Here is a 20,851-nt window from a genome sequence, read left to right as displayed (position 1 = left end):
ACTGTCAGAGGGCTTATATGAGGAGATAAACTGTTTGTTTTGCAAAAATTATAACACTGGCAACTTAACAAATATACAAATAATGCAACATGTCAGAGACAAAATAAACAACTTGTTAAAAGCATTAAATGTTATTTGTAATATTACAGATGATTGCAGTTCTTGAGTTGTAAAGTTGAATAAATCGGAGCACTGAATTAAAAAAAACAAAACAAGTTAGACAATCCAACCCCACCTGAAGATCAGTTCATATTTTTCTTCAGTGTTGGAGCTCATAATTTTTTATGTTACGACATGTCATGAACATGGCATATGGCATGTCTTCTTCTGGCTACATTAGGTGTCAACACAGCTGGTCATCATCATCCTTACATCTACTGGTTAAATAATGTGTAGCACAAGACTATAATATTATGATTAAAACTTACATGTTTTGGCTTCTCCAGAAAGTAATGTTTAGATGGGCTTTAATGAGGAAATAAACAAAAATATCTAATGAAAAGCACTCCCACAAAATCATTTCATCAGGGGAGGTGATAGTCTAGTGGTTAAGTCATGCTTGAGACCATAGGATCCTCGGGTCAAATCCCAGCCTGACCAGAAAATCACTAAGGGCCCTTGAGCAAGGTGCTTAATCCCCTATTTGTTCCTGATGTGTAGTGAGCACCTTGCATGGCAGCACCTTGACATTGGGGTGAAAGTGAGGCATTGATGGCCGCTGAGAAACTGTTAGTCAGGAGCTTACTACACAGGTACAGCCACACTTGGATCAGTATCAGTTTGTGTACAAAGAAAGCGGAGTACGAGTGATGGCATTTTAACTACAGTATAATGAACTTGGTTTTAAAGCATCTTGAGAGGCTCTGCATATGCCAAATGAGTTTTTATTGATTTTAGTTCTGCTTTTAACTATATCCGGTCACATATGCTTTTTCAAAAAAATGACTTAGCTCAACGTGAACCCTTTCTTAAGTAAGTGGTAAAACTCCTTTTTGTCAACCAGGTCACAGCAGGTGAAGGTCAATTCTGTCTGCTCTGATATTGCATTAAGCAGCACTGGAGTCCATCAGGGCTGTGTTAGTTCACCATTTCTTTTGAAACTTTTTATTTGTAACATTTTAACATTTTATAACATTAGAAAAAAAAAGAACAACATTCGAGGTCAAGGGATGGTAAAGGAAAATAATAAGCATTGACTGTTTTTCATAAATGTCATACTTGTTGCTAATTACTGAGCACTGTCATTTCTAGTGAAGTCCAACCATTTTTCCCATCGCTTCTTCCCTAGATCCTCCTGAAGTCTTAGTGAGTAGGTCATGCGTTCCATGAGTTTAATATTTTCGACCACGGAAAAAAGTAGATTCCTGTTGGGTGGCTGCTTCTGTAGCCAACATTTTGTAATTGACTTTTTGGCTGAAGCCAGTAATATCTTCAAGAGATAGGCATCATCTGAAGATATCTTTTTGGAGGAATAACCAAAGTACATCATTGTGGGGGAGTAGTCAAGGTCGAAGCCCATTACCTTTGAGATTATTTCTGCCACCTCTGTCCAAAAAGAATGAATGAGTGGGCAGGACCAGAAGATGTGGCCATGGTCTGCTGAGATCTCTCCACAGTCTCTCCAGCAGTTGGCAGGAGCCATGCTGTATTTCGACTTTTGTTTTGGTGTTATGAAAAAACGGATCAAATTTTTCCAACAGAAATCTCTCCAGGCATTGGAGTTTGTAGTTGAGGATTGTGTTTCCCATATCCTTGTCCACATGTCTTCTGAAATACTAACATTCATTTCCCTTTCCCATTTTTGCTTTATGTAAGTTGTTGAGTCTGTTTTTAATGCAGCCAAACTATGGTATAATTTGCAAATTAAACCTTTTACACTTATCGAATTATAGGCATTAGTAAAAATACTGACCAATGTTGACAAGGCGTCAATTTTACAAATCTGTAACTCTGTTTTTATATAATTACGGAGCTGTAAATATCTGAAAAAATCTTGTTTCTCCAAATCAAATCTCTTACATCTAACATCAAATGACATAAGGTTGGACCTTTCATATGTAGTACATACAGCAGTAAGACCAGATGGTGTTTGAATCTAGTCTTGTGAAGCGGGTAGAAAGTCTGAGTCATATGCTGGCCATCTGAGGAATTTAACCTCTTTCTCTAGCTGTTTTTTCTCACTACTGACTTCCAAATTTTAAGTGATAAATTTAACAACTGACTACCTGTCAAATACTGATCAATCTCAAGTGTAATATGACCAAGCCTTGATTGAATTGGGACCTCGGATAGCGACATCTCGATAGTTTTCCATTTTGCATAATATGATGGATTACACCAGTAGACCAAAGGTCGCAACTGGGCTGATATGTAATAGTCCCGTAATAAAGGCAGAGCCTGCGCCCCCCTTGTCCCTTGGCAGTTGTAGGGTTGACAGTCTAACCCTTGGCCTTTTTTTAAGCCAGATAAACCTTGAGATTTGTTTATTCTACTCTCTGAACTGTTTATCGGGTACATAAACTGGCAAAGATAAAAAAAAAAAAAGATATAGCAATTTTGGGAGAACGTTCATCTTAATTGCATGTATTCTGCCTCTGAGATCAAGGGGTAGCAGGATCCAGCGATCAAGATCACCATAGATATCTCAGTTTGTACGGTTGTAATTTCTGTCAAACAATTGTGATTGGTCTTTGGGTAAATAAACTCCTAAGTATTTAATATGATCTGCATCCCAATTCACATTGAATTTGGATTTAAGCTCATGTCAAGGTTGGAAATTAAATGTCATGATTTGGGTTTTATGTAAGTTTAAAACATCCAGAATATGAACTGTATTGCTGTAGTAGTTCTAGCAGCACTGGTAAACCAGTGTCAGGTTCAGTGATTGTTAATAAGACATCATCTGCGTATAAGCACACTTTGTATTCCTCTCCACCTATCGAGATGCCGCTTAACCTACTTTCCTGTCGTATTGCTTGGGCTAAGGGTTCAATAAATAAATAAATTAAATAAATTTGGGCTTCCAGGGCAGCCTTGTCTGCATCCACGCTGCAGCTGAATGGAGTTAGAGAGGCTTCCATTGATCTTAATTCTAGCACTAGGTGAGGAGTAGAGAGCTTGAATACATTTTATGAAATCATCACAGAATCCGAACCTTTTCATGACTAGATAGAGAAAATCCCACCAGACTGAATCGAATGCCATTTCAGCATCGAGACTGATAACTAAATTTAGCTTCCTATTGTTTATCTGTTCAATAATATGGAGCACTCTTCTTACATTGTCATGGGTTTGCCTATTTTTCAGAAAGCCGGTTTGAGCTTCTATAAGTGATGACATCACTGCATCCATTCTCTTAATTAAAATAGACATATAAATTGTATAATCTGTATTTAAAACACTAATTTGTCTGTCGAATTTACATTCTGTTTTTTCCTTTCCATCTTTGGGGATCACAGATACAAAGGCTTCATTCCATGAGGGAGGGATAGGACCTCCTTTGAGAATAAAGTTAAAGCTTCTTTCTAGTAAGGGGACAAGTTCTTCTTTCATTTTCTTGTACCACTCGGGTGGGAATCCGTCTGTCCCCATGCTTTTATTTTAGTTCAGGGAAGATATGGCTTTGTCTCTTTCCATTCGTGTTACAGGAGATGTCAACTTTTTATTTGCATCTCTGCCCAGGGAAGGAAGATCTAGTGAACACAGAAAATTTGAGATATTCTTTTCATCGACTGTACCAGATTGACTGTATAATGATTTATAATAGTTCTCCAATGCTTTTTGAATATCATCCATATCAGTTACCATTCTATGACTTATTGGGTCTTTGATTTTGTGGATTGTATTCTCTGCCTGCTGCTTTTTTAGGCACCACGCTAATAATTTTGATACTTTCAGGCCAGTTTCGTAGTATCTCTGTTTCATGAAGCGTATATTTTTCTCCACCTCTTCACTTAATATCTTATCTATTTCTTGTTTGGACCATCTTACTTGTTGTATTAAATTATGACTTTTGTCAGTCAACTGTTTTTGTTCCAATATCTTTAATTCCTCCTGTAAATGTGTAAGTTTTTGAGATTTCTGTTTTTTTAGCATTGCTGTTTTTGCTATTATTTTCCCCCTGAGAACAGCCTTAGCTGCGTCCCATACAATACTGGGGCTTGTCTCCCCATTATCATTATCCTGTAAGTACAAAACCAAGTCTGTTGACATTGCCTTTATTTAACATGCCAGTATTCAGTCTCCATAATGTCTTTCTCTGTCTAACATCAAGGTGTATTGTTAGATATAACCCTGAGTGGTCAGAAATATCTCTTTGGCCAATTCTGCAATCTGTAATTCTATTTAAATCCTTACTGTACATAAAGCAATAATCTATTCTTGAGTGCACACAATGGCGAGACGAGTAAAAAGTGAACCCGGAGGTCTGACCATGCATAGAATGCCATACATCAACAAGGCCCAAATCTGAAAGCATTTTTTTTTATTCGTTTCTCCAGAGTAGTAGATTTCCTTCTTATATTGCTTGTGTCCCTTTTGGGATTCAGTAAAACATGGAAATCTCCTGCGCAAATTAAACAACCATGACATTCAGTGGCTAAGTTGAACAACCTCTTATAGTTCACCATTTCTATTCACATTGTATACCAATGACTGCATCAGCTTTCAGCCAAACCAGCATGTTGTAAAATTTTCAGATGATACTGTAATACTTAGTCTGCTAAACACTAGTACCAATTCAAGTAGTCACAAATCTGGAGTGGACAGGTTTGTGAACTGGTGTGATGCCCACCAACTGCAGATTAATACTAATAAAACATTGGAGATGTTGGTGGACCCCAGGTCTTTTGGGGACCGTAGTGTGGTTGCCATACATGGACGTAAAATTGAGCAGGTGGATTCATATAAATATCTGGGGCTTACCCGCGACCCGACCTCGGATGAAGCGGAAGAAAATGGATGGATGAATGGATGGATGGATGGATGGAGTTTACATTGACGACAACTTAACGTGGCACACGGAAATGTCAAGCGTTTGTGCCCGAATCCACCAGCACACACATTTTCTCCATTGACTCCTATTGTTTGGTGAATGTAGGAATATTATATTGATTTTCTACAGAGCAACTATTGAGTCTGTGTTACGGTATGGTATTACTAGCTGGTTTGTAATTTAACAGTTAAATTAAAAACTCAAACACTAAATCTGATTAAACTAGCTGGCACAATAATTGGTATGGTGGTACTGCTGTTGAACAGGCAATTCTCAGATGTGCAGACAATATCTTAACAGATGCTTCTCATGTACTGCACTCTGAATATACTTTACTTAACTCAGGAAGGAGGTACAGGGTTCCTCTTTGTAAATATAAACAATATAAACATTTATTTATTCTATTTTCAGTGAAGCTCATAAATGAGCAGACAGCTCAGGGAAGCTAGTATAAGGTTATGTATTGCAGAATTTGCACTAAGATTTGAATATGCTTTCTATTGATTATGTATTTATATTTTAACTTTGATCTACTATGTGGTTGTTTTTGCTACATGGGTGGTACAGTGGGGAAAATAAGTATTTGACCCCCTGTCAGTTTTACAGGTTTTCCTACCTACAAAGAATGGAGAGGTCTGTAATTTTTATCGTAGGTACACTTCAACTGTGAGAGACAGAATCTAAAAAAAATCCAGAAAATCACATTGTATGATTTTTAAATAATTAATTTGCATTTTATTACATAAAATAAGTATTTGACCCCCTAGAAAAACAGAGCTTAACAATTGGTACAGAAACATTTGTCTGCCATTACAGACGTCAGGCGTTTCCTGTAGTTCTTGACCAGGTTTGCACACACTGCAGCAGGGATTTTGGTCCACTCCTCCATACAGATCTTCTCCACATCTTTCAGGTTTGGAGTTTCAGTTCCCTCCAAAGATTTTCTATTGAGTTCAGGTCTGGAGACTGGCCAGGCCACTCCAGGACCTTGAAATGCTTCTTACGGAGCCCCTCCTTAGTTGCCCTGGCTGTGTGTTTAGGGTCATTGTCATGCTGGAAGACCCAGCTATGACCCTTCTTCAATGCTCTTACTGAGGGAAGGAGGTTGTTTGCCAAAAATCTCGCAATACATGACCTCATCCACCCTCCCTTCAATACGGTGCAGTCGTCCTGTCCCCTTTGCAGAAGAGCACCCCCGGAGTATGATGTTTTCACCCCCATGCTTCACGGTTGGGATGGTTTTCTTGGGGTTGTTCTCATCCTCTAAACATGGTAAGTGGAGTTGATTCCAAAAAGCTCTATTTTGGTCTCATCTGACCACATGAAGTTCTCCCATGCCTCCTCTGGATCATCCAGATGGTCAGTGGTGAACTTCAAACTGGCCTGGGCATGTGCTGGTTTGAGCAGGGGGACCTTGCTGCCCTGCAGGATTTCAAACCATAACAGCATCATGTGTTACTAAAGTAATCTTTGTGACTGTGGTCCCAGCTCTCTTTGACCAGGTCTTCCTTCTGTAGTTCTGAGCTTTCTCAGAATCATCCTTACCCCACAAAGTGAGATCTTGCATGGAATCCCAGACCGAGGGAGATTGACAGTCATCTTGTCTTTCTTCTACTTTCTAATAAATAATCATAGCAGTTGTTGTCTTCTACCAAGCTGCTTGCCTGTTGTCCTGTAGTCCATCCCAGCCTTGTGCAGGTCTACAGTTTTGTCCCTGGTGTCCTTAGACAGCTCTTTGCTCTTGGCTATGGTGGACAGGTTGGAGTGTGATTGATTGTGAACAGGTGTCTTTTATACAGGTAACAAGTTCAAACAGGTGCAGTTAATACAGGTAAAGAGTGCAGAATAAGAGGGCTTCTTAAAGAAAAATTAACAGGTCTGTGAGAGCCAGAATTCTTACTGGTTAGTAGGGGGTCAAATACTTATTTTATGCAATAAAATAAGTGTACCTACGATAAAAAATTACAGACCTCTCCATTTTTTGTAGGTGGGAAAACGTGCAAAACTGACAGGGGGTCAAATACTTATTTTCCCCACTATATGTGTCGGATGTGTTGTTGTGTAGCAGACTCCTCTGTTCAAGGCAAATTTCTCCTTAGGGAGACAAATAAAGACACTGACATTGATGTGTAAAGCGCTTTGAGCATCGAATGCAGATGGAAAAGTGCTATATAAATGCAGTCCATTTGCAGTCCATCAGTCAAGAAAAGTGATTACATCAAGGCCACAGTTTTACCAGGCTTGTGTGAGATGGCAGTGGGAGTGAAAATTTCAGCAGCACACAAATTTTTTTTTTTGAAAATGAAAACCACTTGGTAACAGTATGTGTGTTGTCTTTAACAGGAAGCAGTGAAGGCCACAGACCATGCTAATAAGTACAAGGAGGAGAATCGACGAATCCTCCAAGAGAGCATTGAGGTCGCACCCTTCACTGCCAAGATCCAGCGCACCAGTGAACAAGGGCTGGATAGGGATCGAGAGAGAGGCAGAGAGCCCACCTTTCCTCCTCGAACACCAGCTCTCACTACTTCTAGCCCTAAACCTGTCCACACACATCCCCATGTCATCCAATCAGAAACCACAAACTATTTCACCACGTTGTCTAATAATGTGGTGAATGAACCTCCGAGGCTTTACCCTTCCAAGGACCTCTGCTGTTATTATGGCAGATTATCTGTTGGCACTCCAGGGGTTGTAACCAGTGTTGGGACTGCTGTTCTGAACCAGGGAGCCCTTTCCCTGGGCAGCTACGGCTCCAAATCCACAGCCTCCCTCTCTAAGCCTCCTCCTCTGATAAAGCACCAGCCAGATGGTGGTGAAGGTTTAGCTGGGAAAATTACTGAGCAGTTTAGCCATCAAGGGGCCCGAGTCCAACATCACCAGCGCACAAGCATGGAAAGGCTGGAACGGCGGAGCCCTGCCACCATCTCTTCAGCCCTTAACCACCACCATCCCCACCATCATCAACCACAGCACCAGCTCAGGGGAATGCCATCGCTTCACCGGGCACCAGTCTTCCACCCACCCACACAACACACGCTGGAGCGCAAAGAGGCCGCAGAGCGAGAAAGGGAGAGAGCAGGCTGTAGTGGTCGTCTGTCTCCGCCAACCCTTACGCCTATCCAGCCAGTTAGCTTGGTATCAGCTGGTAGCAAAGTATCAGTGGAGCAACAGAAACCACCCACACTACTGCCAGAACTCAGGGAGGTCAAAGGTAATTTAACTGCCACCAGCACTCCTTCTACTGCCTCAGACGTCAGGGGTGAGACTATGACAACATCAACAGAAGTTTGGAGAGGTGGGGAGTTAAGTCAAGAAAGGGCAGAGAAGGGAGTAGCCAGGGGCAAACCTCAAGCTGCAATGGCATCAGTCATTGTGCGTTCATCCACATCTGTCAAATTTAACAGCACGTCACCTGTTGTTGGTTACAGACCTGGTGCTGCTAACAGTAAGGTTGAGGGGAGATTCTACCCTTCAAAGCCACAAGAGGAATACCTAAGACTGGGGGAGATCATCAGAGAACCTGGTAGTAGTGCTGGTGCTGGGAGGGTTATTCAACCAAACTCTAACTTGGATGATGCGTGTGTCAAGTATAAAAAGGCTTCTGTGGAGGGTATTGTTAGAACCAGTCACACAAATGCAATTTCAGGACCAGTTTGTGCCACAGAGAATAGAAGTGTGCTAGCCACCACTGAGTTGGGCTTTTTAGTGGCAGCTCATGGTGAAATTGCAACCCATAAAACCTGTGGTGGTGTCAGTGCCTTGAGCCACTCAGGATTAGGAGAGAACCAGGAGGTTTCACATACTGAATCTCCAGGGGGACCTTTGCCTCACCCTAGCCCAGCAGGGACACCACACCCTAGTCCAAGTCTCACACCAACTCCTAGCTCCATCTCTTGCTCTAACCAGCCATATTCTTCCTCTTTTATTCACCTTAAGAAGCACAAAGCTGCATTAGCAGCAGCCCAGTCTAGAAGCAACTGTGCCAACACTCCTATATCCATTGCTACTGGAAACTCCTTTACTTTAGATTTGGTTGACAAAGCACTCACTCAGAACTCGTCCTTGCCCTCTTCCTGCAGTCAGTCCTCTTCATCCTCAGTAGACAGCAGCAGCAGCAGTTCAATACGTAGGAGCACAACGCCAGGCAAGTGCAGTCCCCTGCCTCTGAATGTCCAGTCTTCTGGATCAGCCTCAATCAACAGTGGCCAGCTCATTAACTATCACAAGTTGAAAAAAGCTTGGCTAACGAGACACTCAGAGGAGGACAAGAGCACAGCTTCTACCGCCAGCTCCATAATTTCAAAACCAGAAAAGCCACTGTCTGCTATGAGTGGCACAGCCAGTCCCAGTACAACCACAGCAATGTCAGAGATGATTAAACCATGTACTGTCAATCTCATTGTCTCCCCCTCCAGTGATGTGGAAATTAGCAAGGACAGTGGCTGCAAAGGATGTGACAGAGACAGACAGCATGATGAAAAGGTAGGAGGAGCAGCAGGAGGTGGAGCAGAGGAGAGGAAAGCAGCTCCGGCATTAAGAAGAGGGAGCAAACGGTTATATGAGTCTGGTTCGGAGAGTGGAGGAGATGACACGGATACCAGTGAGAGCAAACCAGAGGGGCGAGCCAAGCGTCAGCCAAAACCAACCTACAAGAAGAAACAGAATGACATGGCCAAAAGGAAAGCCGACATTGAGAAGGAGGAAGATGACGTGAAGCCCAACGGTATCTTTAGATCTGCCCGTGAAAAGACCAAACTCAAACTGTCCAGCAGCAGTAAGTCTCATCTTATTGACAGATGCAAATCCTAGTTTTCATTGCATTGTAACTGGTGGTGTGTTTGTGTAAGAGTAGGACTTGGTGATTATTTTCATCCGCAGGACCACATATAGATGGGCAGACACTTTAACACACAGGCACACACAGCTACAGTCAGTTTGGAGTTGCCAGTTGACATGGGGAGAACAAAGAAAAACTCCACATAGAAAAGACCAGTGGGAAGCAATCCCATGACCTTCATGCTGTGAGGCAAACATACTAATTACTAATCCACCTTGCCACCACATCTGCTAATAATTGCTAAAATTTTTCAACGTCTACATCTTGTTCTGTCATTATCAGTCTTTTTAGGTAGACTTGGCCTTTGACTTAGACTTGCGTGATGCATAGTCATTCATTCATTCGTTCAGTCATTCATTGTCTATACGTACTTCCTCCAACCAAGGGTTACGGGGGGGCTGGAGCCTATCCCCACAGTCATAGGGTGTGAGGTGGGGTACGTCCTGCACAGCACGCCACCACTATGTCTCGTTGGTTGGCCAGAAGCTGCTTTTCTGTGTGGAATTTGAAGTCCCACAGCCCTTAGACCTTAGCCCTGTCGTTCACAACGATCTTGGGAGGTGTCTTCTATTGAGACTTGCGGACTTCTAATCTGTATGCTGCATATATGTTCCTGTACCTTTTTCCCAGCACTCGTTGAGGAGGCAGGGAAGGACAACTCTGGTGGATCTGGTGCCATCTCCCTAGCAGAACTCAAAAAAGTCCTGTGTGGCAAATCGCAGGGAGTGGACAAGATTCACCCTGAGATACTGAAGTCTCTGGATGTTGTGAGAGCTGTCATAACTGACACAAATACAATGTTGTATGGAAGTTGGGGACAGTACCCCTGGATTAGCAAAATGGGGTGGTAGTTCCCATCTTAGAAAAAAAGGTGGCTGGAGAGTGTGTTCCAGTTATAGAGGAATCACACTTCTCAGCCTCCCTGGGAAATGTCATGTCTGCCCACTGTCTTGGGGATTACATTCATATTGAGTATGCTTAATCTTCCCAGCCAGGACACAGGTAACATTTTCCATCTATCCAAGTCCTCTTTTATATGTATTAATACTGGGTTTAAATTCAGTTTAAACAATTTTTCAAGACAAGGGCTCACCTTTATACCAAGATAGGTTATTTCTTTTGGTGCCCAACGAAAGGGAAAGCCCAAGGGTCATTGTGAGCCTGCCAGTCCCCCTATTGGCATTGTTTCTGTTTTTGAAAGATTCACCTTAAACCCAGATATATGTCCAAACTGTTTGAGACATTGAAGCAATTTGGGAACGCTGCTGTTTATTTCGGTCAGATACAGCAACACATCATCTGCATATAATGAGATTCTGTGCTCTGCATCTGCAACAGGGAATCCCTTTATGTCTAAAATGGTTCTAATCATCTCTGCAAAGGGCTCAATGGCCAGGGCAAACAAGAGGGGGCTTAGAGGGCATCCGTGTTCCACGCTCTAGGGGGAAAATATTTGAGCAGTAACAATTAGTAATCACAGCTGCTTTTGGGGAGGAATATGAGAGTTTTACCCAATCTTTAAGTTTACCTTCCAGTCGAAAGCTGTCCATCACATGAAATAGATATGTCCAGTCAACTCTGTCAAATGCTTTTAAAGAGTCCAAGGACAGGGACTTCCTGGAAGATGGCGGCAGAGTAAGACGTGTAGTTGTGAGCTCCTGAAGTCGGTTAACTAAAACTCCACATAGCTAGAAACAAATCCAAAATTAAAAAAAAGAAAGATGAGTGAAGGTGGCAAACGTAAAGGCCAAAGAATAAGGAAGGACAATTCTGATTTGTCCACTGCTGAACAAGATGAGAGAGATTACAAAGCCGTCAAGGATGTGGCTAGTGAAGCTAACGAGGCTAGCGAAGCAAAGCTAAGCGAAGAGCAAAGCCAAACCGCGACAAAGCTAATGCTAGAAGGACTAGCAAAGCTTAGCAATGACATTCAAGATCTTGGCATGAAGCTCCAAGCAGAATTCACTGCGGCGAAAGACGAGCTAAAGCAAGAAATAACATCTCTTAGACAAGATATGGATCGAAAACTTCAAGAAAACAAAAAGGCATTGGAAGATCAGAAAGTGGGTTTGACCAAGGCACAAGCATGCATCGCAGCTCCGGAGGAACGGAATACAGATGCAGACGACTTGCTGCATAAACTACAGAAACAAACTGGATTGATGCAGGAAAAGGTAACAGATCTTGAGGCCAGATCAAGAAGGTGCAATATTCGAATCTTTAACCTGCCAGAGAACAGTGAGGGGACTCTGTTGCTGCGTATTTGACCCAATTAATCAAAAGAGAACTGGAAATACCCAAAGGAGTGGAACTTCAGATACAACGCGCTCACAGAACCCCCCCATTCAAGCCGAAGCCAGGTGAGCGACCCAGACATATAGTGGCCAATTTTCTGAAGTTGGAAACTAAAGAAATGCTGTTGAAAAAGGCCTGGCAAAAGAAAATACGAGTCGCAGCTTATTCAGTTTGACCACGATTATCCAGCAGAAATTGTCCAGAAAAGGCGTTCTTACCTGGATATTAAAAGAGTGCTGAAAGAGCGAGGAATTTGTTTCCAAACTCCATTCACAAGGATTAGGATCCATTGGAAAGACGGCGTTAAGAGCTCTGACACCGCTGAGAGTGCTGCGCGGGACATGAGAGCCAGAGGAGTCCCCGTGCCCATGCCGCGCGGTGAAGACGGAGGAAGAGAGCAGACATCTGCAGGAAGTGAGTGGCAGCACGCCGGCAGCGGGGGAACCAGCAAAGATACGGCACAACGCACACGTGAGAGACTCTGGGAATACCAGCGGTAGTAAAATAACTACTGTTTGATTGATTAAGGTTATGTTATGGACTTCCATTTTGCGCCTCATACAGTAGTAAGTAAACAATTAATGATTAAGCAGTGGACAGTGAGGGGGGGGGACAGGCCTAATTAAGCAAAAATGCAGACGGGGGGGCGGGGGTTGGGTTGTTTTATGTTGGACATTGCTAGACCTTTGATTCCATCCCCAGGATGTGCTTGTGAGTCTAGGAGCAGGCCCCCACCTTTTGTGGGGACTCCCTGCTCACCCACCAACAGGGACAGTGGGAGAGGTTTAGAATATACCTCACTGTGGAAGTCACACGTTTCTTGTTCAGGTTGTTTATATGTTTGTTCGGTTTGTTCCTTTTGTTTTACACTGCCTGGGGGCACACATATTGAAGCAAATCTACAAATATGCATATGCTAAAGTTTATATCTTTGAATGTAAATGGTCTAACAACTCCAATGAAAAGGGGGAAGGTTTTACAAAAATTGAAGAAGGAAAAAATTCAGTTTGCTCTACTGCAGGAGACACATTTAAACGATCAAGAACACGAAAAACTTAAAAAAAATTAGAATTCAGAAATTCATACTACAGCTCGTTTAATATCCAACTCTACAAAGTTTGAATTAAAAAAGGAGATAAAGGAAAAAGAAGGTCGCCACATTATCGTCAAAGGGAGGCTGGATGACACGATTACAGTAGTTAATATTTATGCACCTCCAGAAAGTGATAAACAGTTCTTCAAGTCTCTGTTTAACGCTATTGCAGTTGAAGCAGAAGGAACTTTGGTTTGTGCGGGTGACTTGAACATAGTTTTGAATCACAGGCTCGACACAACTAGCACCAATGTAAGTAAAAAGACTAACTATATTTGTTAAAATATCCTTAGAAGAATTAGGACTGACCGATATATGGAGGACTATGAACCCCTTTGAGAAAGACTACGCATTACTCTGCTCGACATAAGATACACTCTCGGATAGATTATTTTTTTTTACCAACAAATCAGACATATACAAGATTGAGGAATGTAAGATTGGAAGCGCAGACCTATCTGATCATAATGCTCTATATATGAAAATTAATATATCTAACAGGAAAAAACAGACATTGTGGAAGATGAATTTGGGCATTTTAAACAATGAAACAATAGTAGAAGACATAAAAGGGGATATAAAACAATACATTGAGGAGAACAATAATGGAGAGGTAGACCCAACAGTCTTGTGGGATGCTCTTAAAGTAGTAATTCGGGGAAAGCTTATAGCCAAAACTGCATGGTTAAAGAAAAATAAAATTAAAATTTATGAAGAATGTTCTGAAAGACTCAAAGAACTCAAGCTACAATTTGTAAAAACAAAAACGACACAAATCGCTCAGCAAATTCAAGATAAAAAAAAAACAAATTCATAATATACTAATTGAAGAAATTGAGAAAAAGCACGTTTTTTTTTAAGCAAAGTTACTATGAAATTGGCCCTAGAGCTACAAAGTTATTAGCCAAAAGAATAAGAAAACAACAAACATTAAATACAATTAACGAAATCAAGGATCTAGATAACAAATTAGTTTATAAGCCAGATGATATTGAAAGAATATTTACAAACTACTATAGCCAAATATATTCACAACCTCCTTCTGGGAGTGAAGAAGAAAAGAGAAATTTTCTTCAACAAATTGATCTTCCATCTATAGGTTTGAACCAGAATAAAGTGCTCAGAGCAGAGATTACAAAGGAAGAAGTATTGAAAGCCATAAGCGCCCTGAAAAACCATAAAACACCAGGAAGCGACAGATTTCCCTCAGAATGGTATAAATTATTTAAAAATGACCTAATAGATATCCTACATTACTCCTTGAATTGGACTTTAAATGAAAATAAAAATGCAAGCTTCTTGGTCTGAAGCAATAATATCAATTATCCCAAAACCAGGCAAGAACAAACAAGACTGTGCAAGCTATAGGCCCATCTTGGTATTAAACATAGACTATAAAATTTATACATCAATAATATCCAAAAGACTAAATACATTTTTATCAGACTTGATCGATGAAGACCAGACAGGATTTGTACAAGGATGTCAGACACATGATAACATTAGGAGGACATTACATAGAGAGAGCGCAAAGGGAAAAAATAAGTACAGTTCTTTTGAGTATTGATGCTGAAAAAGCATTTGACTCCGTAAATTGGAATTTTTTATATTTGGTGCTGGAGAGAATGGGATTCAACTCTAAATCTATAAAAATTATTAAAACACTTTATTTGCAACCAACAGCCAGAATTAAAATAAATGGAAATTTAACTGGGGAAATTAAATTGGAAAGATCAACCAGACAGGAATGCTGTCTCTCCCCATCCCTATTTGCTCTTTTTATTGAGCCCTTGGCACAAGTGATGAGACAAAACACCAAAATAAAGGGAGTCATATAATGGGGCTGAACATAAAATCAGACTTTTTGCAGATGACGTGATTGCTTATCTCGAACAACCAGAGAAGTCCCTCCCTGAACTAATGGCACTGTTAAAACAATTTGAGCACCTGTCTGGTTATAAAATAAATATTTCTAAAACACAAGTTTTAAAACTCAATTTTACTCCATGCAGATATATTAAAATAACATTTAAATTTAAATGGGGAATGCAATCTATTAAATACTTAGGGGTTGACATAATGTCAGATTTTTCAGATATCAATACAAAAAACTTTTCACAGGTACAGGAGAGAATACAGAATGATATTGAAAGGTGGTCTACACTACCTCTGGACTTCAGCTCTAGAATTGGAAGTGTAAAAATGAACATTTTGCCCAGGTTTTTATTTCTAATTCAAGCATTTCCAGTAGGGCTCACCAACACACAATTTGTGACATGGAATAGAATGATTTCAAGGCTTATTTGGGATAATAAGAGACCTAGAGTGAGATTTGGAATTCTCCAGCTGCCCAAAGAAAAAGGGAGAATGTCGCTACCCAAGTTAAAAGAATATTATTACGCATCCCAGTTGAGATATCTATACTGCTGGTGTAATCCCTATTATAATGCAAAATGGAAAGACATTGAGAGTGGTACTTTAGAGGAACCCATACAAAATTTGGTTGGAGATAAAGATGAATATGAAAACTTAAAATCAAATTTGGACTCTATACTAAATCATACCTTGACACTATGGTTTAAAATACTCAAAATGTACAAGACTGGAAAAAGTGAATTAAAGCCAAAATGGGTGGCATATGACAATAATTTTAAGACAGCAAAATACGACCAAAATTATAACTTCTGGACAATTAGAGGGATGACAGCTTGGTGTGTACTGGAGGAAAATGGGCAGCTGAGGAGTTTTGAAAAATTAAAGGAACAATATCACCTTGGAAAGCATGATTTCTTCCGCTATCTTCAAATGAGGAATTATTACAAAAGTGAAATACAGGGGAACTCTTCCACAGGAGAGAGTGGTATAATTCAAACAATAACTAAAGCCTATAAAGACAGTAACATCAAAATAATAACAATTTATAAAGCTCTAATTGAGCATGACAAAAACACAACTGAAAAGATTAAAGGTAATTGGGAGAAAGAGCTCCACATAAAAACTGATGATCAAGACTGGATAAATATGTGGAGGCATCATCACACTACTACCAGCTCTCGAACGTGGAGGGAGTTCCCATGGAAGAACCTGATTCATTTTTTATTACACCCAATCTTAAAAGTAAACTGTTGAAAATACAACAAACATGTTGGCGGGAATGTGGAGGAATAAATGTACACCATGCTCATATCTTCTGGAAATGTCCAATTATTATTATGTTTTGGGAAATTGTTTGTAATGTACTTTGTGAAGTGTTGGGATATACAGTTCCCTTAACACCTGAACTGATGTATCTGTATAATTTTTCAGAAGACACCATTTCACATAATGATGTACATTTGTTTAAAATGATGTCATTAGCAGCCAAAAAATGTATAACCAGGACATGGGGCACAACGTCTGTGCCAACAAAAGACCAATGGACATCAACGATAAAAGACATTTAACTAATGGAAAAGATAACACATAGATTGAGATTACAAGAAGTGAAAGTGGAAAAACAATGGAAAAATGGACAATGTATAATGCAAAACTGAAGATGTAGTGTCGCCCAGGTTTGTGTGTAACCATTTGTTTTTTTTTGTTTTTTTTTATGTGGGTTTTTTTTTTTTGCACTGTTAAAAACCAATAAAAATAAAGTTATAATAAATAAAACAAAAGAGTCAAAGGACACTACCAAACCACTAATATTTTATTATTAGCCCATTGTGTGATGTTAAGTAGTCTGTGTATGTTATGAAATGAGCTCCTCCCTTGTATTAAGCCTGTTTGGTCGTGTTTGACTAACAATCTTATAAAAGATTCTAGTCTTAAGCTTAGTATTTTTGCTAGTATTTTTGCATCTACATTAATGAGGGAGATGGGTCTATAAGACGCCGAGTCCTCAACATCTTTGCCTTTTTTAAAGATAAGACAAATGTTTACCTGCCCGGAGCTTTTCCGCTGTTCATTAGTGATATTGCTTTCAAAATTTCCTTTTCGTCAATAGGTCTACCTAAGTTCATCTGTTAATGTTGGTCGTTTAATCTGTGAGAAGTACTCATCAAGATCTTCCTTAGCACTTCTATTTTCAGATTTATATAAGGACTCATAGGAGGACGTAAAGACAGCTAATATTGTTTCCATCAGTCTGTCTTGTCCCTTTAGCATCTCTGATTGACCCTATGGCATTGTTAATCTCACTGTGACTGATCATCTGAGCCAAATCTTTGCTGGGTTTGTTACCATACTCGTATAACCGCTGTTTTTGATAAAACAGTGATCTGGATGCTTTTTCATTGAGAACTGAATTAAGGGCTGCTCTTGTTGATTGTACCCTAATGAGGTTAGCTCTTGTCGAATTGGATTTGTGGGCTGTCTCTACCACTTTCAAGTCTTTTTCCAGTTGCGTCTGTTTCTTCAATAATTCTCTCTTTTTGTGTGATCTATATGAAAGGGTGAGTCCCTGAATATAGGCCTTGGCAGCCTCCCACAAAAACTCTGGGTTTGTGTCTTCATTATCATTTTTATCAAAAAATAGAGTAAGCTCCTCCTCCATCTTTTTCTTAAATTCCTTATCATTAAGGATGTAGGATGGGAATATCCATCTTATTGTTTTGGCTGCTGTTTCACATATATTAACATTTAAATAGACAGGGGCAAGGTCACTCAAATAAATAGATCCTATATTACATGTATTAACATGTCCTAATAACTCTGCTGGTAACAAAAAAAGATTGATACATGAATAAGAGTTATGAGGATTAGCGTAAAATGTGGAATCTTTTACTGAGGGGTTCAGAATTCTCCAAACATCTACCATATTTATGTCGTCCAGCGTTTTTACAAGGGGAGCACCTGAATTGTGTTGCGCGTTGTTAGGTGTTGGCAATCTATCCAGTGTGTTGTCCAGTGTGCAATTAAAGTCTTCTCCCAGCACTGTTAGGTTGCATTTAAACTCTGCAAGCTCAGATCCAGTTCTTGCCCAAAACGAAGGTGGGTGGACTGAGTGCGTAAATATTCATCATAGTTACTGGTATACCATGAATGGTACCATGAACCAGAATATATCTCCACTCAGAATCTTGCTTGCAAGTCCCCAGCATTAAATGGGATAGACTTGTGTATAAGGATGGCTAGCCCTCTAGAATTGTTCAAAAATGATGAGCTTGACCTACCCAATCTATTTTAAGCTTAGTGTGCTCTTTTTCCACCAAATGTGTTTCTTGTAAGAATGCAATGTGTACAGTTTTTTTACACTTTATAGGATGATGAATGCCCTTTACATTAAATGTACAGGACTTTGTCATTTACAGCTGACATTTGCTGTTTTTAACAAATATCTGTACCTATGTGTAGTAAATGTGTTTTGGTGCTTTCTCCTGTAGTGATAGTGCACAGTAGGTACAAATAAAACCAACCATAAACAGAATATATCTCTGCTGCAACGTAACAATCTCACTTGTGAGGCTCATGTGATACTTTGATTCTACTACACTCAGCCACTAAGGTTGATTTAAAACAAACTAGGATGAAACAAGGCTTCCCCAAGTAGTCCATCCTTCAAATATCTTATGAAAATGGCGATATAAATGTTTTATGTGGAAATAACTGCTGCTTGAGCTCACAACTCTAAATAAAGATATATATATGTGTGTGTGTGTGTGTGTGTGTGCGTGTGCATGTGTGTGTGTGTGTTGGATTAATCATGGAATTGATCAGCTGGTCTCTGAACGCTATTGACACCAAAAAGATCAGGGCCGGGGACCCTGCGTGCCCGGATGGAACTTACCCTGCGGGCTATGTTCTCGACGCCTGGGAGACTTGGCGGGTCACATGCTTTATGCCTTTCTCTGTGGAGGACGGCATGGATTTATTCATATTTGGATTCATAGTAGGAGGGCTGGTAGTTATTGGCTTATGTCTTGTAAAAATTTTTTTTTGTCATTTTGTTTTGTTTTTAAACTTTGATGTCTCCCATCAAGAGGTTTTGTAAATTAAGTTTGAAAAAAACTTAACTTGTGATTAAAAATATCATACAGTGTCTGCTCAGCTTCAGGACGGATACTGCCATGACCTGCCATGAACACTACTGGCCAGTAGATGGCAGTAGAGGCCTTGAAAACTTGCCAAAACAAAATTCCAGATAATCCGTGTCTGCTACATTTAAGATGCGTGAAATTTAACAAAGGCAAATACAATAACGTCTATAAACCCAGAGAATATATTCACAAGAGTTTTAGGCACTAGCGTTTAATGCTGTTGTCCGTGGAGCCTGAACAGAGTGTCTGAAATGCATTTGTCCTGTCGTGAACATACTGAGATTACTCTGTCCTACCCATAATGCACTGCTAGGCACAGCATGTGCTCACTAAAAATTAGCACATTACTTTAAAACTAAAACATATAACTGATATTTTCACTTTATAAAACTTAAGACATGACAGTAATTTTAAATAACTTGTCCGACATTAGTTTGGTTAAAATTTAAACCATAAGTTAAAAATATATGCCTCTGGATGACTTTGGTGATATTGCTACCGTATCAGTATGGTGTTAAAGGAAATGATTTTTTTTTTTTTTTTTTTGTGACCAGTTCTACTTTGTCTGTAGAGGATAGAATAGAGTGGTTTCTCCTGGAAGCAGCTCTCTTCTGTTTGCAGAGGGTGGAACTATACATCTATTAAACTTTTAACAGGTAGGTGCTCAACTGATTTTAAATTTTAAAAATGTTTGCCGCTGTTCAGCTTTGTTTACTACGTTATCGGTCTAAAAGTTATCGGATAAAAATTTATCAGAAGATATTAGTCCGATAATGGTTTTTAAAGTTATCTAAAAAGATAATCTGATAATGAAAACATTATCTTTGATGATTATCTGTTATCTGATTATCGGAACTGTGCCCATCACTGTCACCTACTATGGTGTTGGGCCTATATATCGCATACCAGGTATCATGGATCAGTTTGGATATGTCAAAACACTTGAAGAGGTCATGTTGCCTTATGCTGAAGAGGACATGCCCTTGAAATGGGTGTTTCAACAAGACAATGACCCCAAGCACACTAGTAAATGAGCAAAATCTTGGTTCCAAACCAACAAAATGAATGCCTCGTAGATGTGAAGAAATCATGAAAAACTGTGGTTATACAACTAAATACTAGTTTAGTGATTCACAGGATTGCTAAAAAAGCAGTTTGAACATAATAGTTTTGAGTTTGTAGCGTCAACAGCAGATGCTACTATTATTGTGAACACCCCCTTTTCTACTTGTTTTTACTAATAGCCCAATTTCATAGCCTTAAGAGTGTGCATATCATGAATGTTTGGTCTTGTTGGATTTGTGAGAATCTGCTGGTACCTTGTTTCCCATGTAACAATAAGAAATATACTCAAAACCTGGATTAATCTTTTTAGTCACATAGCACTATTATTCTGAACACTACTACTGTACATACATACATACGTACATACATACATACATACATACATACATACATACATACATACATGCATACAGAAATATCTACCTATACCTACCTACCTACATAGCTAACTGAAAAGTTATCTTTTTAAACGCTAACCCGATAAACTGTCAAAAAAACTTATCGGAAGCTACAGATAACTGATAACTTTCCATTTTGCCTCCTATACT

General features: G+C 39.8%; 1 protein-coding gene across 1 annotated transcript in view; it reads left to right on the top strand.

Moving 5' to 3' along the window:
- Positions 1-20,851, top strand: part of jmjd1cb (jumonji domain containing 1Cb) — a 651,485-nt gene that overhangs the window by 375,042 nt on the left and 255,592 nt on the right. Inside the window, exon 13 of the mRNA XM_034165192.1 lies at positions 7,337-9,770. Within this exon, the coding sequence (XP_034021083.1) occupies positions 7,337-9,770 (2,434 nt within the window). The remainder of the gene's footprint in view (positions 1-7,336; positions 9,771-20,851) is intronic.

Source organism: Thalassophryne amazonica, unplaced genomic scaffold (genome assembly GCF_902500255.1).
Source record: "Thalassophryne amazonica unplaced genomic scaffold, fThaAma1.1, whole genome shotgun sequence".
In the NCBI taxonomy this organism is placed as follows: Eukaryota; Metazoa; Chordata; class Actinopteri; order Batrachoidiformes; family Batrachoididae; genus Thalassophryne; species Thalassophryne amazonica.
Note: the sequence above shows the minus strand (reverse complement) of the source record. Positions and strands in the feature narration are given on the sequence as shown.